General features: G+C 35.7%; 1 protein-coding gene across 5 annotated transcripts in view; it reads left to right on the top strand.

Moving 5' to 3' along the window:
* The window catches only part of SLC4A10 (solute carrier family 4 member 10), a 156,521-nt gene that overhangs the window by 21,635 nt on the left and 117,320 nt on the right, over positions 1 to 17,566 (top strand). For 2 of the 5 annotated variants that reach the window (XM_035331523.1, XM_035331527.1), the window contains exon 1: positions 13,950 to 14,265. The exons of 2 other annotated variants lie outside the window; for them this stretch is intronic. In XM_035331523.1, coding sequence (XP_035187414.1) covers positions 14,185 to 14,265 — 81 coding nt within the window. In that variant the 5' untranslated portion in view covers positions 13,950 to 14,184. Of the gene's footprint in view, positions 1 to 13,949; positions 14,266 to 17,566 lie in introns of those variants that run through there. One more of the 5 variants, XM_035331524.1, reaches the window with a different exon arrangement.

Genomic DNA, 17,566 nt, shown 5'->3' with positions numbered 1-17,566 from the left:
GGTTATTTTTTATTTTTATTTTTTATTTTTTAAATGAGATAAACATACTGTCATTGCCCTGTTTCTCCCTCCACTAACTTCATCAAGAATCCTTAATCCTGAAAAGCATTGCATTTTGTCATATTTCAGTGCAAATACAGCAGGGAAATACATCACATAGAATTGGATCACATCAATTGGATCAAGTTCTGCTTTTTTGTGCCCACAGGGTTTCCTTAAGATCAGCATCCTTCTTTCAAAATAATTATAGGCATAATTATACTCATTTCTAATAAATCCTTTGCAGCTAACTATATTCAAGAGTAAACTGAAATGCATGGAGAAAGGATCAGAAAGGATACATGTGCTGAGGGAAATACTCATCCAGTAGAGATATGTGAGTTCTTGACAGAGCAGTTAATTGCATTTGATGCTGTTTATATGTTGCAGAAACGTTATAGGAAATGTTGCAAGCTTCTTGTGGGAAAAACTCTGAAGTTCCAACTCCATGAATTCTTCTGAAGGACAAACCATAAACAAAATTAAATGCTTCTTTAGACACCTCTGTTAATTCTCAGTATAAGAAGCTTTATACAACACTGGTGAATGTTGCGAATTTGTGTGTAACTCATGTTAATATGGTCTGCCTTCATACTTAATGTGCTGTCCTCTCTAATTAGGTGTTAGTCCTGGGCAGTGGTGTGCTGCCTTCTTGAAGGAAGTTTACTTGAGTCTAAATTTTCTCAGAAAGGTCATAACTAGGGAGAGGTGAAAGGCCTTGCAACTGAGTGCTCAGAAATCGGTGTTAATAAGCTTACACTTAAGCAGTGAGCATTAGGGATAATAATCTTGTGGTCTGTTGTGAGGTTGAGTCCGTTCCAGTAGTTCTCTTCAGGCCCTCCCTGAGGGGTGGCCGCCATTTTGTGGAACATGGTGGTAGAGCAAAATCTGCAGATGGGACTGCGCTGTTTTCAGCTCTGTGTGGTTGGGCTAAGGGGGAGGTGAAGGGGTCTGGGAGAGAAACAGATCCCATGTTAAAGTGTACCAAACGGGGTGGAAGGTGTTACTGTTGCTAGAAAATGAAGCCGTGGCCCACTCTGTATTTTAGGTGGTGCTGGATGTGCAGACTTTTTTACAGAGAACTACGGAAAGGTGAGTGGGCAGCTGGGAGGCAAGAGCAGCGCCTGAGCCCAGGCCTTGGCCAGGTTTAGGATCTGGCCAGACACTGAATTTCTTTGCCCTGTTGAATCCAAGATATGTAGCAGCAGAATTTTAGCCACAAATGGAAATTTAATATAAAACAAAAAAGGGCTGTAGGCCTAGGCAGCCGTTGATTTGTCTGGATCTGAAATGTATGTTGCTGAGCTTCACAAAGAAATTAAGTAGTTTACTTTTGTCCTGGGTAGTTTATGAAGGCCAGCATCTCTCTCCTTTGTTACTGTAATTGTCCCAGTTGTCTTCTGATGCAGTATGGACCTTAATATTATTGGGAGGACTAACAGATTTTTTTTTTTTTTTTCCTAATAATTGTACACCAAAATGCTTTCTAAGTTTGCTCATGCCCTTTCAAATCATATGAAAAGGAGGGGGATAAAATATGGAAGGAAAAAAAAACACGCTGCTTTAATGTAAGCCCAGAGTAAGTTTTAATTGCATATAGAGCATTCTGTGGGCTTTATTTCCAGTGCCAGACATATGTATGTATATTTCCCATCAATGTTTACTCCATGTCTTTAGCAGTAGAATAAATAATTTATTGCTTCTCAATTGTTTTGCTAACCAGAGTGTATGATATGAAAGCCTTAATCTCATTTTTCATAAAGTAAATTAAAAAAAAAAAAAGGAAAAAAGTATTTTCATGGTACAGGGAGAACAGATAACTTGTGCAAGTAAAATCATATTTTTTTAACTTTATTGGCATCATTAACAATAAAGTATTGCTTTCTAGAATCTGAATATGTAAAATTCTCAGTGACAGCACAGTGCTTATGGGTTTTGAAATGATACTTTCTTTGTTAGACTGCCAGTTCCTTTGGTATGTGTTTCCTCTGTCACCTGAGGCTATTTTTCCAACACGTAACACGTGATTTTTTTCTGCTTTCTGAATAATCAGCTTTTCCCTTTTGCTCATTAAGCATAAAAATACGGCCAAGGTATTAACACAATGCAAGGTATTAACAGTGACCAGTCTCTACCAAATAGTAAGTTCTTTTTGTCTGTTACCTAATTAACATACTTTAATTAGTTCACTACATTTAATGAACATGTTATGTAAAACTCAACATTTTCTACCTTTAGGATAATCATGACATTCAATCTAATGTGTCAGACTGGATGGTATGAATTATTAGTACAGTTTATATTTATTAATTTAGTATATGGAATAGCTGACAGACTGCATAGAGAGGTGGTGCTCAGTATGGGGGGTCAGGCAGAAACCTGGTAAAGGAGCAGGAGGAGATACCCTAGAAGTCCTTGGATGGGGCAAAAGAAGGGATGAACCAAACAAAAATCAGCACCCTGCTGATGTCAGGTGTCACTGAGCCCCTCTAGGGTTCTACACTGGGAAGGAGCAAAAGAAGTCCTGAGGCTCTGTCACCTGCTTTTTGTGCCCTTTACCCTCCTTCATTGCTTCTGTGGTAGCACTGATTCAAACCAAAACTGCTTAATAAGAATTCATATAAAATGCAATACATGTATTTCTTAAACAAACAGCAAAAAACTGCACTTGTGCTGTTAAAATCAGAAAGATAACTATTGAATACTGCTTTTTCAAGCTCCTTGAAAAATGATTTTAAAAAAGAACCAGCTGTTTTAATATGGATTTTGATAGCTGCTTGGACTTTTATAAGCATCGTGTTATAAATGAAATTATGTACAAGAAAAATGGCAAAATAAAAGAAAAAAATATTTTGCTGAGAAGAAATAGACCCTTCTCTTGTCTGGCCAGTGTATTTTCTGTTTTGCATGACCAGAATGGCCCATTATGCTTGATTGCGTGTAAGAATTTTTGGCTTGCTGAACATCTGAGAGGTTGGTGGTCAGCCTTTGACATTGTTTTGTATTCCATCTGGGTAGCGTACCTGGTGCTCAAAAATGTTTTGTATGGTTAACACACATGAACATGTCTCTAAAAAGCTTCAAATTGTCTAGAACTTCTTTTTAGAAGATCAGAAGGCTTTACCTCATTGGTAATAAAAGTGATAGGCAGTATAATTTTCCATGTGGGCATAGTGCCATCTAGGTATAAAGACCAGTGGCTGTAAGGCTTTGCACAGAAGTCATACTGATGACCTGGAAAATAGGCTTAGACTTAGGAATGTCAAGTTGGTAGAAGTGCATGACAGCATGAGCAAGGAAGAGTAAAGCATTTTTCTCGAAATAGGTTATAATGGTGCTAGAAATGAGAGGTTTAGATTTTTACTTACAGTGTTACTTACAGGCATTGTATCCTTGGGAGAGGTAATCAGGTAAGTATATGGAGCGTCTGTTTGAATAGAGAATTCATTTCTTTGGGTCGGACTAACTCTTTTTCTCCTGATGGTGAAAGACATTTTTTTGTTTTCAAGGTGAGAAGGAGGCAACAAGCCTCAGATTTATACTACCTTAAATTCAGGCCATATTTTTGTTTCACTAGCCACCTTTCTTGTTTGCCAAGTGAACCAGTGGCTTGTGATGAATTAGAACAGACAATATGTAAAGTGTATGGTCTATTGACTGCTGGAGGCTAAATAAAGTTAAGAAAGTAATTAAAAAAAAAAAAAAAGATTTTTCTTTTTCTGATATGGTCTGAACTGTTTATTTTGGCTCAGTGTAAAGCACTGTCTTTTACATTAGCATGAATTATTTCTGTTGCATTTATTCTATTTTTCTTGCTAACATTGAGTAAACTGTAGTTGCTAATTATTTGAATAAGTTATTGATAGGGATTTGTACTATAGCTGTGATATTTAAAATGCTGTATGATAAATTAGCTTTTTATGAATTTCATGAGTAAAAACTGTAATAATGAGGAAGAATTTATGAAATAAGAGTTCTCTTATCACCTTGCTACCAAGTGTGTACTGGATGCCATATATTTATTTTCAATATCAGTTTATTTTCTTTGTAGGGTAGGGAGGAGTCTGCAATTGAAATTGACGTTTTTCCTGGCCAGCCAGAGAAAATGAAAGTACCTTAGTTGAAATGTTCAAAAATTTCACTAGAGGTATGTGTCAGGTACCATATTTGAATGATCCTTTTCATGATTCTTCTGCATACTGCTCCGCGTGTTTGCACACAACAGTGAGCATGTTAAAATGTACACCTTATCCTCAGAAACAAAAACTAGGTTAATGATTTAAAGAATCATTATGTACTCATACTGTATAGAGATTTGAGTGTAATCAGATGAAATAATGGATTGGATTATATTATAATATATTATTGGATTATATCTGGGATAGCATTTATTGTGTCATATATTGTCTTGAAAAGTAGTCAAGAACTTCTTGAAGAATATATTTGGGAGGAACTAAGAAAAATACTGTTCCTTATATGTACTTATGTACTTAATGAATTTAGAGTACCACTTAAAGCTAACTCAAATCATTTTTTTTTTTTTTCCACGTATTCTGCCTCATTTCTGAAAACCTTAACTTCTGGCAATTTATCTGAAAACTCTTCAAATAATGAATCTATTAACATGTCATTACTTCTCGTTTTTTATGTAATAAGAGTAGAACTTAGTCAAAACTTAGAGGTCATCTGTTGGAATTTAATTTGGAAGCTTGGAAAAACAAGCTTGATAATTATAATGTTCAATGCTTCTGTCACTAGTGTCTCCTCAAGACTTTATTAACTGCAAAATTGCAAACAGTAGGCAAGTTTCCTACAAGATTTTTATGCTAAGCTGCATTTAAACGCTTTGTTCCTTAAGCCTATCCAAGAATCAGAATAATTTAGAGATATATCTGGTTTGATGGTGTGATAGTGATGTAGTTACATATTTAAGTAAGGTATTTTAATTACGTGAAATTTGAGGCATGATATGGCTGAACGAGTTACGAAGTGTGATATTGACTACAATTTTTAGTGCATTGATAACAAAAGGTGGCTTTGTGCAGGAGATTAACAGCATTTTATTCAGCTGAGTTTTGAATGTCCCAGATAGTAAAGCTATCACCACTTCTCGTGCCAGACTGTTCTGCAGGGAATACAGTTCAAAGTCAGTTCCTAATAATCTAACTCAGTGCATTTCACAGTATTAAGTGTCAATACTTGTTTTAGTAAAGACAAAGGAAATAGCATAACATTTTTTGCATGAAAATTTGAAACATTTTTTACAATAATGAGAGCATTTATACCTCAGTGATGTGCATATTAAAAAGAAAATTGGGTAACGAAAGGAAAAGTGGAAATCCTATTACTGTTTTTTTAATTATTATTATTATATATCTGATGGATTGCTGTCACATCTTTCCATCAATACAAATTTGGTATTGCTACAGGCCTTCATTTAGTTCTGGAGTCTGGTCTGAGAACTCAGTGATCAGGTTTTAATCTAAGTACCTAAGATGATGTCTTCTGAAGCATTGGATATAGCACAGGTTAAAGCCATGTGCCCTCTGTTGTACGATGAGGGTGCTGGGCAACTGTCTTATCGTGTGAGTGCCCTTGCTTCATAGGTACTCTTTTCTCTGAAATTTTTATGGAACGTGGCTCACAGCTATAAAGTAACTGACAGTTTTAAAAAGGGTTTTGAGTAAGGGAGATTATCAGGTAATGTAGTAAATATTCACTTGCAGAAGCAGACTGTCATCTCATACCACGCAGCCTTGGAACCTTCAGAACTTGTCCGTGCTTTTCTCTCAGTGACTTAGAAAGCAGTAAGTCTTTAAGAAAGCAGGAAGGTGGAGGACATATGATGGTCCCACTGATGATCACTGGAGGGAGATGCAAGTAGGAAAGATATTGTCTAATTCAGGAACCTTCTATCAGCCATCATTATTCTCTAGAAAGCTGTTCACACAACTCTTTCTTTCTGAATCTCTGAGGCAGAGGAAAAAGGAAAGGCAAAATTGATTGCTGCTGAATTTTTCTTTCAGGACAAAGCAGGAGGTTCATTATCATGGGGAAATTTTAACAATAAAGGTCTGATCATTTAGGTTTTACACTGTCAACCAATAGCTACGTTTTCTGTGTAATGCACAAGAAATCTGTTAGGCAGCCCAAAGTCATGGAATATTTTTGGGTCAGAAATGGTATACATTCCTTGTGTGTGCATGTGGCATTTATGTACCTAGGAAAGAATGACTATGGAGAATCATGGAAAAAAGTCTTTGCACCTTCAGCTAAACAAAGTTTTAACAGTTACACCGTGCCACAGTTGATATTTTTATTTAAGGGTAAAGAGTCTTCACAACAGGTGCTGTTCAAGATCTGCTATTGCACTCCAGGTATTATAATTTCACTCTGGCATTTGCAGTATTCTCTTTCTTTAAAGCAGGAAACTGCTTATTCATTTCTTTTAAGTAGTATTCACAAAAATTGACTTTTTTTTTTTCTTGTTGTTGCCTACCATTGTAACACAAGCATATATGAAATTGCCAACGCCTCTTCAAAAACAAGGAAGTTCCCATGACTGGAATGTGTCTCTAAGTATTACGTTTTCTGCATTTCGCTTTTCTTTTACCTTTCTCTGGCCTTTCTGCTTTGTTTCTTTAACAAGTATCATGTACTGAAGTAGTTAGCTGAAAGGCAGTTTAACTTTAAAAGCAGTCAGTGTCTGACTTTTGAAGCTCCTATGGGAGACTCTGTATCTTCCAACAGGCATTTGTCCCAGTTTCCTATCTTTGAAGCAACTATTAGCTATTTTTCTTTCTTGGTATCTTAATGTTTTTATTCTTGTCCTTGCATCACTGGGTGTAAATTGTGTTTTAAATATTAAAACAGTGTGTGGGCAATTACAGTTTTAAAGCATTTTGAATTGTTGTAGGAAATTATGATTTTCTTCCCTTTTATCCTAAGTATCTTTGAATTTGTCTAGTTTCTATAGCCTTTTTAGTTCGTTTCTCTAATTTTGTAATTCAATCCAGTGTCCTAATGTCAGCACCCTTTGGGGCCTACTCCTAGTTTGGGGCACTTATCTTTCTTCTGTCTTCTTTCTACATCAACAAAAGGGGGACTGTCCCTAACCCAGTGCCTATCTAGGCTGTGGATGCCCGCTGTCACAGCTGTAAATAGGAAGTTTAGCTTTTAGCTAGGCATGTGCTGCTTGAATAGCTTTTCTCTGTCTCCTCCCAGAGACGGATGGCAGGACAGAGCTGGTGCAGTTAATCGTAGCCTGTTTGCTCTCCACATGCACCATTTTGTTATGACAAATAATATTCCGACATTCCTAATGCTTAGATGTATAGGTAAACTAAGGAGAAGTGCACAGCTGAGTCTATAGTCAAAGTAACAGTATGCCAGTATTTTTATATACTGCTTGTACAAATCTGTCTTTTTTGGCTTTTTTCACTTTTTGAATTAAACCACTTTTACTGATTTAGGGCTGGTTCTGTGTATGTTGTGATTGGATATAGTCTTTTTAGAGGTCTTCCTTTAAGAAAAATGGCTGGGTTTTCTGCTCACAAGTGTATCGGTGTCGAGGCTCGGCAATATGTCATGGTAATTCTACAGAGATCAAAGATATTACTGAAGAATGCACTTTTACTTTGTATGCTGAGTCTGAAGTGGAAGGGGCTAAATCCCTTGTGGGTAGAAGTTATATAATTTGGTGATGCTATGCTGATTTATGCCCCTTGAGAGTTTGCCTGCAGCAGAAGCTGGAGGTGATGAGAAGAGACTGAATCGAGAGAAAGACCATCCAGGAAAAATTCATCAAATTTGTCATTCTTGAAAGGACCATCATAACATATGGTAAGGCATATCATTTACCTCAGGCTCAGAAGAAAATGATTTCTGCTAGGAGAATATTAATTTTATTTCTTACAGGATCAGCTGACAGGGTAGGCTTTCTCCTGGCTGGTCTTCCCCTTCTGTTTTCTTTAAAGGGAAGGATGGAAGCTTGGAAATGTCTTATCTATAGCAGACAAGCAAGCTGGCATTTTGCCATCATTTTCTGCCAGCAGAGAGGATAATGGTAATTATATGTCAAAATTTAACATTTCTTTTCCTTGAAAGAGAACTTTTTAATGCAAAATATTTAGAAAAGTCAGATCTCTTCTGAGGCGCTTAAGAAGCTAGAATTAGTGAAGTGACAATTTTTTCTTAAGAGGAAGGAGTTTTTCTTTGTCTTCAGGGGCAAGGGAGAGATGGAAAGGGTTGAAATTGAAAGAAAGGTACGAGTTGTGCAATATAGCTAGGCTGCACCTTTGGTGTTGCTTAATATTTGGGAGATATGCAGAGCTTCACCGTCTGTCCTGTTCCTTCTGTAGAAGGGCTGGTAGCACTTGCTTTGTTAATCAGATTCCAGCATTATTGTTTGAATTGTTATTTTTTCTTTTGTGAGGAAAATAAAGTTCTGTTGCCCTGTACAACATGGAGGCTAAACTCCACCGTCTACTTTTTGTGGATAGGAGAATGTTTTCTTATGGTCAATTCTAGCTTCCCCAGTGGTTGGAGGTTAAGCCCTTAGTCAGCCTTGTCCTAGTCACTTAATAAAAGGAGAAAGTTTTTCACAGGCTATGGCATAAGTTAAAATACTGTTAAGATGCTTAAAAAGGTGAAAACCTTTGCTTTCTGCAAAGTCTGAAAAGAAAATCATGGTCATTTTAAATATAACTTTGTAGACACAAGTTTAAAATTTATCATTTCACAATTTTTTTGATTTTACAAATATTTAAATCATGCCTCCTAGAAAATTATAATATTGCTAGGAAAGAAAACATACAATTGCAAACGATGGAGAGGTTTTGTTGGTATTTATTTTTTTGTGTTTCTCCAAGTACAAATGTAAGCACTAATCTTTTATGTACACTGCAAGTGTAGCATTACTAGTATATGTCTAAATCTTTAGACCCTGTGTTCCTCAACAGTCTGAAACACGGGAGATCTCTGCCTTCTCCTGTGTTGTTTTTTGGGAAATGGGTTGCCAGGCTTTTGAAAGTAAAATACTGGTTAGAAATCTTTCCACTTTTTTTTTTTTTCTTCACTGTCTGTTATGCATTTATTCTAATTTGTCAGCAGCATGTAATGCAGTGATCTGGATCATCAGAGAGTAGCCTAAGATATGGGCTTCAGTTCTAGTGCCAGGATGCAGAAACATTGATTATGGGGTATTTGGAGAGTCAGATTTTGATACTGCTATATTAACTGTTAGGAAAAGTTGGAACCAAGCAGTACCTTTGTAAATTTTGACTATGCAGTGGTGGTTCAGGTCTGCCTCTGTTCATTTTCTATTTTGCTTTATAAATGCTTCAAGTTTCCTTTAAGCACAGTCATGGTTATCCGCAGATGAGTTGATTAGATTTATGTAATGCCTGTTGAAATAATCATAAAAGGAGAGTCTTTGAACAGTATTTCATTTAAGAGAACAGAGCAAGCATATCCATAAATTATCACAAGATTTCACAGAGTTAATAAATTTAAACTTATATTTTCTAAATGGATTTTTTTTTTTTTTGCCTAGAGAAGGGTATTTACATTTTATAACACCCCCCACCCTCAGTAATTTAATGGGAGAATTAAGTAAGAGGGAAATATGTAGACTAAAGGAAGGTAATAGAAACAGTCCTTTCATTAGGATTAGAGAGGAATAGGCTATCGTTAATTACTTTTGAGCTTATTCCACTCAAGTACAAAGATATTTTTGAATCTGTTTTGATGTCAGCAATCAGCTGAAACTTAAGATCTGACGAATTATTTTGGCTAAGAGAAATTATTTATATTGCTAATACCATTCAGTGTTTCAAGAAGAAACCTTGGTGTCTTCAGGACAGAAGCCAGCTGTTGTTACGTCATTTATGCTTATTTAATTTTTAAATTTTGATTTATTTATTTTTAATTTGGTTCAGGGTTCTAAACTTATTTCCAGTAGGTTTAGTCTCTTGAATTTTCTCGGTACTGCTATCATTACCAATCCTGCTGTTCATTAAATTTCAGCTTTTTTCTCTTCACTCCTGCATTTTCATGATCCTGTCCTGCAAATATATTGGAAAGAAAGGCATAGTCTTGGTCTTTCAGATTGATTTCTTGCTCTTGCAGACTTTCAACTTCTGATAGGCAGAAAAAACAAAACCCAAACTAACAACATTACAAATTATATGTATTTGTGTTTGTTTCACAATAGTTTTTTTTTGCTGAATATTTATGCTTTTCCTTGTCACTGGCATCTTCACAGTTGCATAGACCTCCCCCTTAGTCTTTACTTTGTTAAACTAAGCAAGACAAACCCTTTCAGTTTCTTCTCCAAATTTCCTTGACCTTTGTAGAAGTCTTTATCACTTGCAGTTTGAATTAATTTTTTTAAGCATAGATGATCAGAATCATGAACAATATGCTTTTAATAAGCTTCATATTATTGCATTAATATTGATATCTGTATATGAGAAATATCTTCTCTGGAAATTTTAAGATTTCATTTCCTTTTCCATGGGGACATCACATCGGTAGTTCATAATTACTCTGTGATCAGCTTTTGCCCCCACAGTTCTCCCACTGTGGTTTTCAGCTCCTGAGCTCTCCATTTCTAGCAGAAACTCAATGATCTTAGGTTCACATTGTTGCATTTTGCATTATTACATTTTACCTCAGTTTTATTCTTGTGGTTCGAAAAGGAATCCAAGTCTTCCTGTTGATGTTCCATTTCTCTTATACCAGCAGTGCTTTCTAATACTGTCATCAGGTTTCTTGAACAAACCCAAACTGAGTTTTGACATCATTCATATTGCTTATGCTGTAGCCACTAATATATACACATAGTAAAGTTGTTTCTTCAAAATGTTGCTGAGGAATATGTATTAGTATTTTTCTTCCAGCTTGTTTGGTATGGCACTACATCATTTCACCTTTTACAGTCTGCGATACTTTTAATCGATCTCAAATGTTCTCTGTCATGATCATGAGTACTAGCAAATCTGACTTAAATTTAATTTCAACAGTTGAGTGATGGAGCTTCTACTGTCTGGTTGCTGCCCACTTTTGTCAGGTCTCTGACATAAAGCTGATTTGTGATAGATTCAAAGTGACCATTATTTTACCTTACATAATCCCTAGGAACTCTGAGTTTGCCTTTTTTTTAAAATTCTTGATATTTTTCTGTGAAGAAAAATGAAATAAAATCAAACTGTATATCGTGAGTAATGCTTTTGTATGCTAGAAAGTAATACCCCTTGATTCTCTAAAAGGAATGGATTATCAGCTTTTTGCTTTAACATTTCTCAAATAACTATAAACGTTATTGCATTTACACCTGTCTATACCCATTGCTAATGAAATGTTAAAGTTTCAATTTTTGCAAAATGGTAATTATATCGCCATGAATTAAGGTATGGAATATCTTATGGGAAAAGCTTCTGCAGCTGCGATAATATGCACAAAGAGATACTGTATACTTCTAAGTGCGTTTATAATTTGTACTGAGATTTTAACCTCAGGGAAATATTCTTCTATATTGTACTTTATTGCCTCATGAGTTCTTCACATCTCCAACTGCAGAGAGATTTTTTATTCTTTGTGATTAGAAACTCTAGATTATGTTTCTGACATTGGTGATTGTAGCTCCTAGCTTAGTGTGTTTTCAGTCTTTGAAGGGAGATCATCATGTAATGGATTAGCATAGAGAGAGCCTACATAGTATGAGAGGTGAGTTGGCAACTTACATTTTTTTATTTGGTCACGTGCTTTGCTTCATATTGTGTTGCTGGCCTCTGTATCCTGGCTGGGTGGCACGTGGGGTCTTAGAAGAGGTTGTCAGCAGTGCATGGACTGTTCTGTGGTTGCATTCCCCTATGTAGGTAGGTGTAAGCAGCTACTGATCTGAATATAGCATTGAAGAACTGAGTGGTTGCATAGGAATAAATACATTAATACTTAGTAATGATGTATTGATTGTCATTTATTTTAAATTACCTTTTGAAATGAAAATATTATCTTGGGAGATAGTCTTATTCCACACTGATCGGAGAAAGCAATTTTTCTCTTCTTTTATTGCTGAATCACTCCAGTCTATTTTCTGAAGATTTTTTTTTTTTTTTTTTTTTCCCTCTCCTTGCATATGCATTTATATCCAGTGCACATAATTTAGTATTTTTTTTTTGGTTGAAAGTGAATTCATGAATTATTCTGGAAGAACTTCGAAGTGTCAGCTTTCAAGAACATTGTCAATGTGTTTGAAGCAGCACCCTGACTGCCACTATCATCAGCATTAAAACGGTAGCATCAGGTTGTTAGGCCTCTAGGTTAACTCTCTTGGAGAATATAAAAAGCAGTGTCAAGTCGTTCCTGATTTGGTTCCCTTGTGCACTTAAAACCTCCTAGGGCTTTGCTAACTAGCATCTGTTACTGGAGATGTCTGCGTTAGCCAGGAATTTTCTATACCTAAGCACATGTCAGTGGAGATCCTCTAGGAATGTGTGACTAAGTGAGTTGCCTTCCCTGTAGGTGAAGAGTCCTTACGTTGAGGCAGTAGCATGCTGTATAAAGTGAGACAATTACAAATTTATAGAAGACAATTTCTGTCTCTAAAGGGAAATACATGGTATTCATGGATGAGACCAGTTTGCTATTATCAGTGTCATAATGTGAATGACTGTAAGCCAAACTTGATTAACTGTAAGTTGCTCAAAAGAGCAATTACTACAAGTGTGTAATAATAATGTTAAACTAACAGAATATGATCTGGGTGAATTAATTTAGAACCATTTGCTCCTAGTTTCAGCTTCTGCTTGTATTTCAAAGTAAAGAAGGACATCAAAATTAATTTGAAAACATGCAAGCTATTTGAGCCAATGTAGTTCAATTAGGGATGATTTCTTTCTTTTTCCCCAAGTTTTATTTGTCTGTAAAACTCATCAACTAGGAATATATTTTAGTATGTGCTGTGGTAATGTTCCTGTGTGTTTAATGTTATGGACTGCCTGTCACTAGAGGACTTTCTCACTGTGTCAGTGCTAGTAATTTTTCAGTGGGTCAAGAATTGAGAAGAGTTATGAAATGAAAACTTTTCCGGTTTGTTGGTTGCAATATTTATTTCTAATTCTGTGTTGGGATTTTTTTTTTTTGTTTGCATAAGTTTGTTGGTAGAATGATAGCAAAAATAAATATGAGTAATAATTGTAAGTAATAATTTATTTTACTTTATAATTGCGCCAAATACTTGTTTGAATAAAAAGCCTGGTTATTGCTGTGTAGTCCTAACTGTTTTAAAATTACTAAGGAGGATACTGTGCATTTGTTAGCTTGAAAGGTCTCTAGTATCAGAAAAAAAAATGCATGATTGCTTTGTTTGATATCAAAACACATTTTTGCTGTCATAATACTGGCACATTTTCAAGGCATGCTGTTTTCTGGCTGCTAGCAGGGAGTAATGGAAACAATGCAGTGATCATGCAATTTCTTGAAAATAAACAGCAAAATACTTAGGCAAGCAATGTTTTCAATTTTAGAGACTCAGATTTATAAGGCTGCACAAAATAGCTGTTTCAGTACCACAGAGATATTTAAATTCCTTGCTGCATGTAAATTGTTTGTAATTTCTTTCTAGTAATTTTCCTTTGGATCAAATTGTGATGCTGCTTCTGAATGGTGATATTGCTTGTTGAGGAGTGGTCATGCAAGCAAAATTTGATAACCTCGGTATGTCATTTCATCTGCTGCTTTTCTTTTGTTAATGCAAAGCTGGTTGCATAATATCTAATTTCTCCTTTAGCTGACCACGGATGAAAACAAAATCTATAATGGCAGCTCTAGGTTTTATAAAAAAAACGCAAGTGAGGAGTTGAAGGATGTGGCTTGTTCTGTTTGGATGATGCAGGATTGCTTTAAGCAGTAAGCTTACTGTTTTCAGATGGCATTAGCAGCATCAGTGATATAGCTGTGTCAGCCTCCTTGACTACTGGATGTCTGTAACTGCACGGAGGAAACTATATTTAAGATCTGATATCTTGAGGGTAATGACTCCAGCACTTACTGATGGACAGAATGGCTATTAATGCTTTCTTCACTAGCCCAGAAGATTTTGAAAGATAGATGGGTCTGTGATGCACTTTTGTGAGACAGGAAATGCAATTTTTGGGGGTCTCTGGAAATAGAAAGGTCATGCAGCTTGGAACCGGTGAGACGTTACAGTCTTTAAGTCATCAGGTATGACCTCATAGTTTACTAATATTTCTAACACAAGGGTTTGTTTTACAGTTTTAGGTCATTTACAATCTCTTTGTCTGTGTAATTGCTTCATGTTGGATTTGCTACAGGATTTATAGGGTAGACTGTTTACATAAGCAGAGCAATGTATATCTTGGAAATCTGATGTGTTGTGAACTGCTATTTGAACAATGTAAGATTATTCCGTATATATTTTCAACCTGTTTTTATTGTGAATTTGATTTCTTTTAACTAAGTCATGGTAGCAGGTTATGCCTTTGCTGTAAACTAAAATGGCAAGGCTGTATTGCAGTTTTATTTTGCTTTGTCTTTACATGGCAACACAATGCTATTGTGTGAATGTGTTTATTTGTTATATGAAGCACAGTGTAGGGCAACTTTTTACCTACAGTGGCAGGTTATTTTAAAGAACATATCACATTGTGTAACAGAGCTGAGCTATTCTGCAGGCACAGATCTTACTTCATTTTGCAGTAGTAGGTTTTTTTTTCCCCTTCATTTCAAATCAGATTTAAAAATAGCTCACTGAACATAACGCTTAAAGTTTGGCAAGATAACTCTCCCCTTTTTAATTATTATGCTCAGTGATGCATACTAATACTAATGGGTTGTAAAATGGAAGATTAATAACTTAGATATTTAGAATGTTCTTTAAAACCAAATTCATTTTTACTTATCCTTTTTGTTTATAATTATTGCCAACTTCATTGCAAGGCTGGTACTTTGGGATCTGCTAATTTATTGTGACTGATAGGAAAGTCCGAGAACGTAAAAGAAAACAAGTATATGGGTATTTTACATAGGAAGATAGTGGCCTAATTTCATGTACGAAGGACAGAATGGTATTAGTTATACTGTTAACACATTATGTGTTATAAATGGTAAATAATAGCCATTGAAGAGTTCCTGTTCTATTGCACTTGAATACAGCATACAGCAATTATATTTCATAGAATTTGTAGGAGAAGTTTATTTTCAAAAATGATGTTCAGCTCCATCTTAAGAAATTCTAGATGTATTTGCAGAACATTTCCATGGCAACGTATTTGGCCATGTGTTTTAAAAGCTCAGCTGAAGCCTGAAAGTAATGTGCAATATTTCTGTTGCTTGCTTTATTCTTGTGAAACAACAGTTTGCACATGTAACTGGACTGCAGATTGGAAGGGGTGAGTAGTACTTCCTGACCCCAAAACTCAGGATTAAGTGATCAAGGTTTGAAAATTTCATATTTTCACATAAAAGTGTAAACATGTAAAAACATGGATTTGATTTTGCATTTAGAACTGCATTCCGGTTTCTTCCCAGATTAATAACATTTTATTGGAAATGAATATGTGTGGGAGACCACAGAAGACCAAACTTGAGAATGTACAGCAAATAGTTTCAGTAAAAATGGCTGTCTTCTCATTTTTAATTAAAAACATATTTCTAAAAAATGTTTTATTACTCGTACTGCCCATAATTTATAGTTTCCCAGTCTACTTATCCAGCTTACATTCTTAATAATAATGGGAAAAGACTTCCCTACTCTTAAGCTTGATTAGGTTTGGAATGATTTCAGTATACCTTTCACTTGTTACAAGATCTTTTTAATCTGTTAGAATTTATTTTCAGTGTTTTAATGCATTAGTCACAATGAGTACATTCTGTTTCTTGGCATTGGAATGAAATTCCTGAAAGTATTGGTTTCATGGTATTTTGCTGCTTTGTTGGGTATTTGAGGCCTTTTTAAAAGGACCAACCCTCCCCCCAGCTTCTTTGGTTTTCTTATTCAAGTATAATTTAAAACCTTGACTTACCTGTGTTTTGAAGTTCTTCCTGGAGTTTCCTTTGCTCATTAAAAATAATTAGATCTTCCTGAAATTTTGCGTAAGTGGAAGCTATAACAGTATGCCATGTACTTACCCTGGATTCTGTTTTATCATTTATATTAATTCTGCAAATTGTATTCTGTTTTCTAAATGTGACATTGATGATAATCCCAAAATAATGCAGTAGACATGCATTGTGGCAGGCTTAGTATGGAAATTATCTACAGAGCAAAATAAATTGGCAAATAATGTTAGCTTGAGGAAGTCTGCGTTTAGGTCATTTCATTTTGAAATGCCAGTGTGACCAACTGTTTTGAGTTTGAGTACGTTATTTCATTCAAAGGGCATACTCCCATTAGGTGCTTCTTCATTTGGGGGGGGACAATAGAATATTACTCCTAAGGAATCTATGAAGGAGGTAAAGTTCTTGTAAGAGGAGGAATTGCAGCAAGGTAGAGACACACATGAGAGAAGGGAATCACACAGAAGTGATCTGAAAACTTAAAACTATAAAAACGATTTTGCTTGTTTAGCTCTCCATTATCCAATGGCAGCGTAAATGGTATCACTTAACACAAAGGTTTTTTAGTGCATTCTTTAAAACTTTACCTCCCCTCCTCAGACCAAGTTGATTGCAACTGTGTTTGAAAGTGCACTCTGTAGAAAGCTGTGTTAAAAAGGATCTCACTAACTAAAGAACTCCTTCTCCTTGACCATGAATCATGAATACACATCTGTGAGTATAGTGTTTCCCAATCTTTAAGCATTCATATTTTCAGAACTTGATGAAGAAGATCTTATGAAGGATCAAAGCTCCGTACTCAAGTTTTAGGAACTGCTTTACTAGCAGGTTGCATGAGGAGCCCAGTATTGATGTCATTTACCAATTCTAAACATGAATACTTACACACACGCACATACTCAGTTGTGTATGGCCATGCTTTTGCCTACTTTTGATTGCCAGTTTTTAATTCCACACTACTGATTCTTTTTATACCCAATAGTGCCAGTTTTTAAGGACATGATAACACTAGGGCAAATGAGAGATTGTGGCCAAGCTTTTACAAGTGGCAAAAGAACACTAGAAGCAAACAGTACTTTCAGAGTGAGAATTCAGGTCTTTTTGTCCTACATCAGCATCACTCCCAGGAGATGATCCTATTCTCTAGTCAGATTCTTCTCATTTAGTACTTTAATTCATATACCCCATCACAGGGCCTAATGACCTGAATTGGAGTAGGCTTACTGTAAACATGTCAGAAAGCCCTAAACAGAATGTAGCATAAAATAAGAATGCAATAGCTACCTGCAGGGTCACAAAATACATACATAGCTCAATGACTCTATTGGTTTGTACTCCAGTAGTATCACCACGTGATTGTTCTGAGGGAAGACTGAAGGAGTTTTGCAGGGACATATGAAAATGTGGAAACTTGCTGTGAACATATCACAGCAATAATGCCCCAGTA

This window comes from Oxyura jamaicensis, chromosome 7 (assembly GCF_011077185.1).
Source record: "Oxyura jamaicensis isolate SHBP4307 breed ruddy duck chromosome 7, BPBGC_Ojam_1.0, whole genome shotgun sequence".
Taxonomy (NCBI): Eukaryota; Metazoa; Chordata; class Aves; order Anseriformes; family Anatidae; genus Oxyura; species Oxyura jamaicensis.
This window is presented reverse-complemented; position numbering and strand designations above follow the sequence as displayed.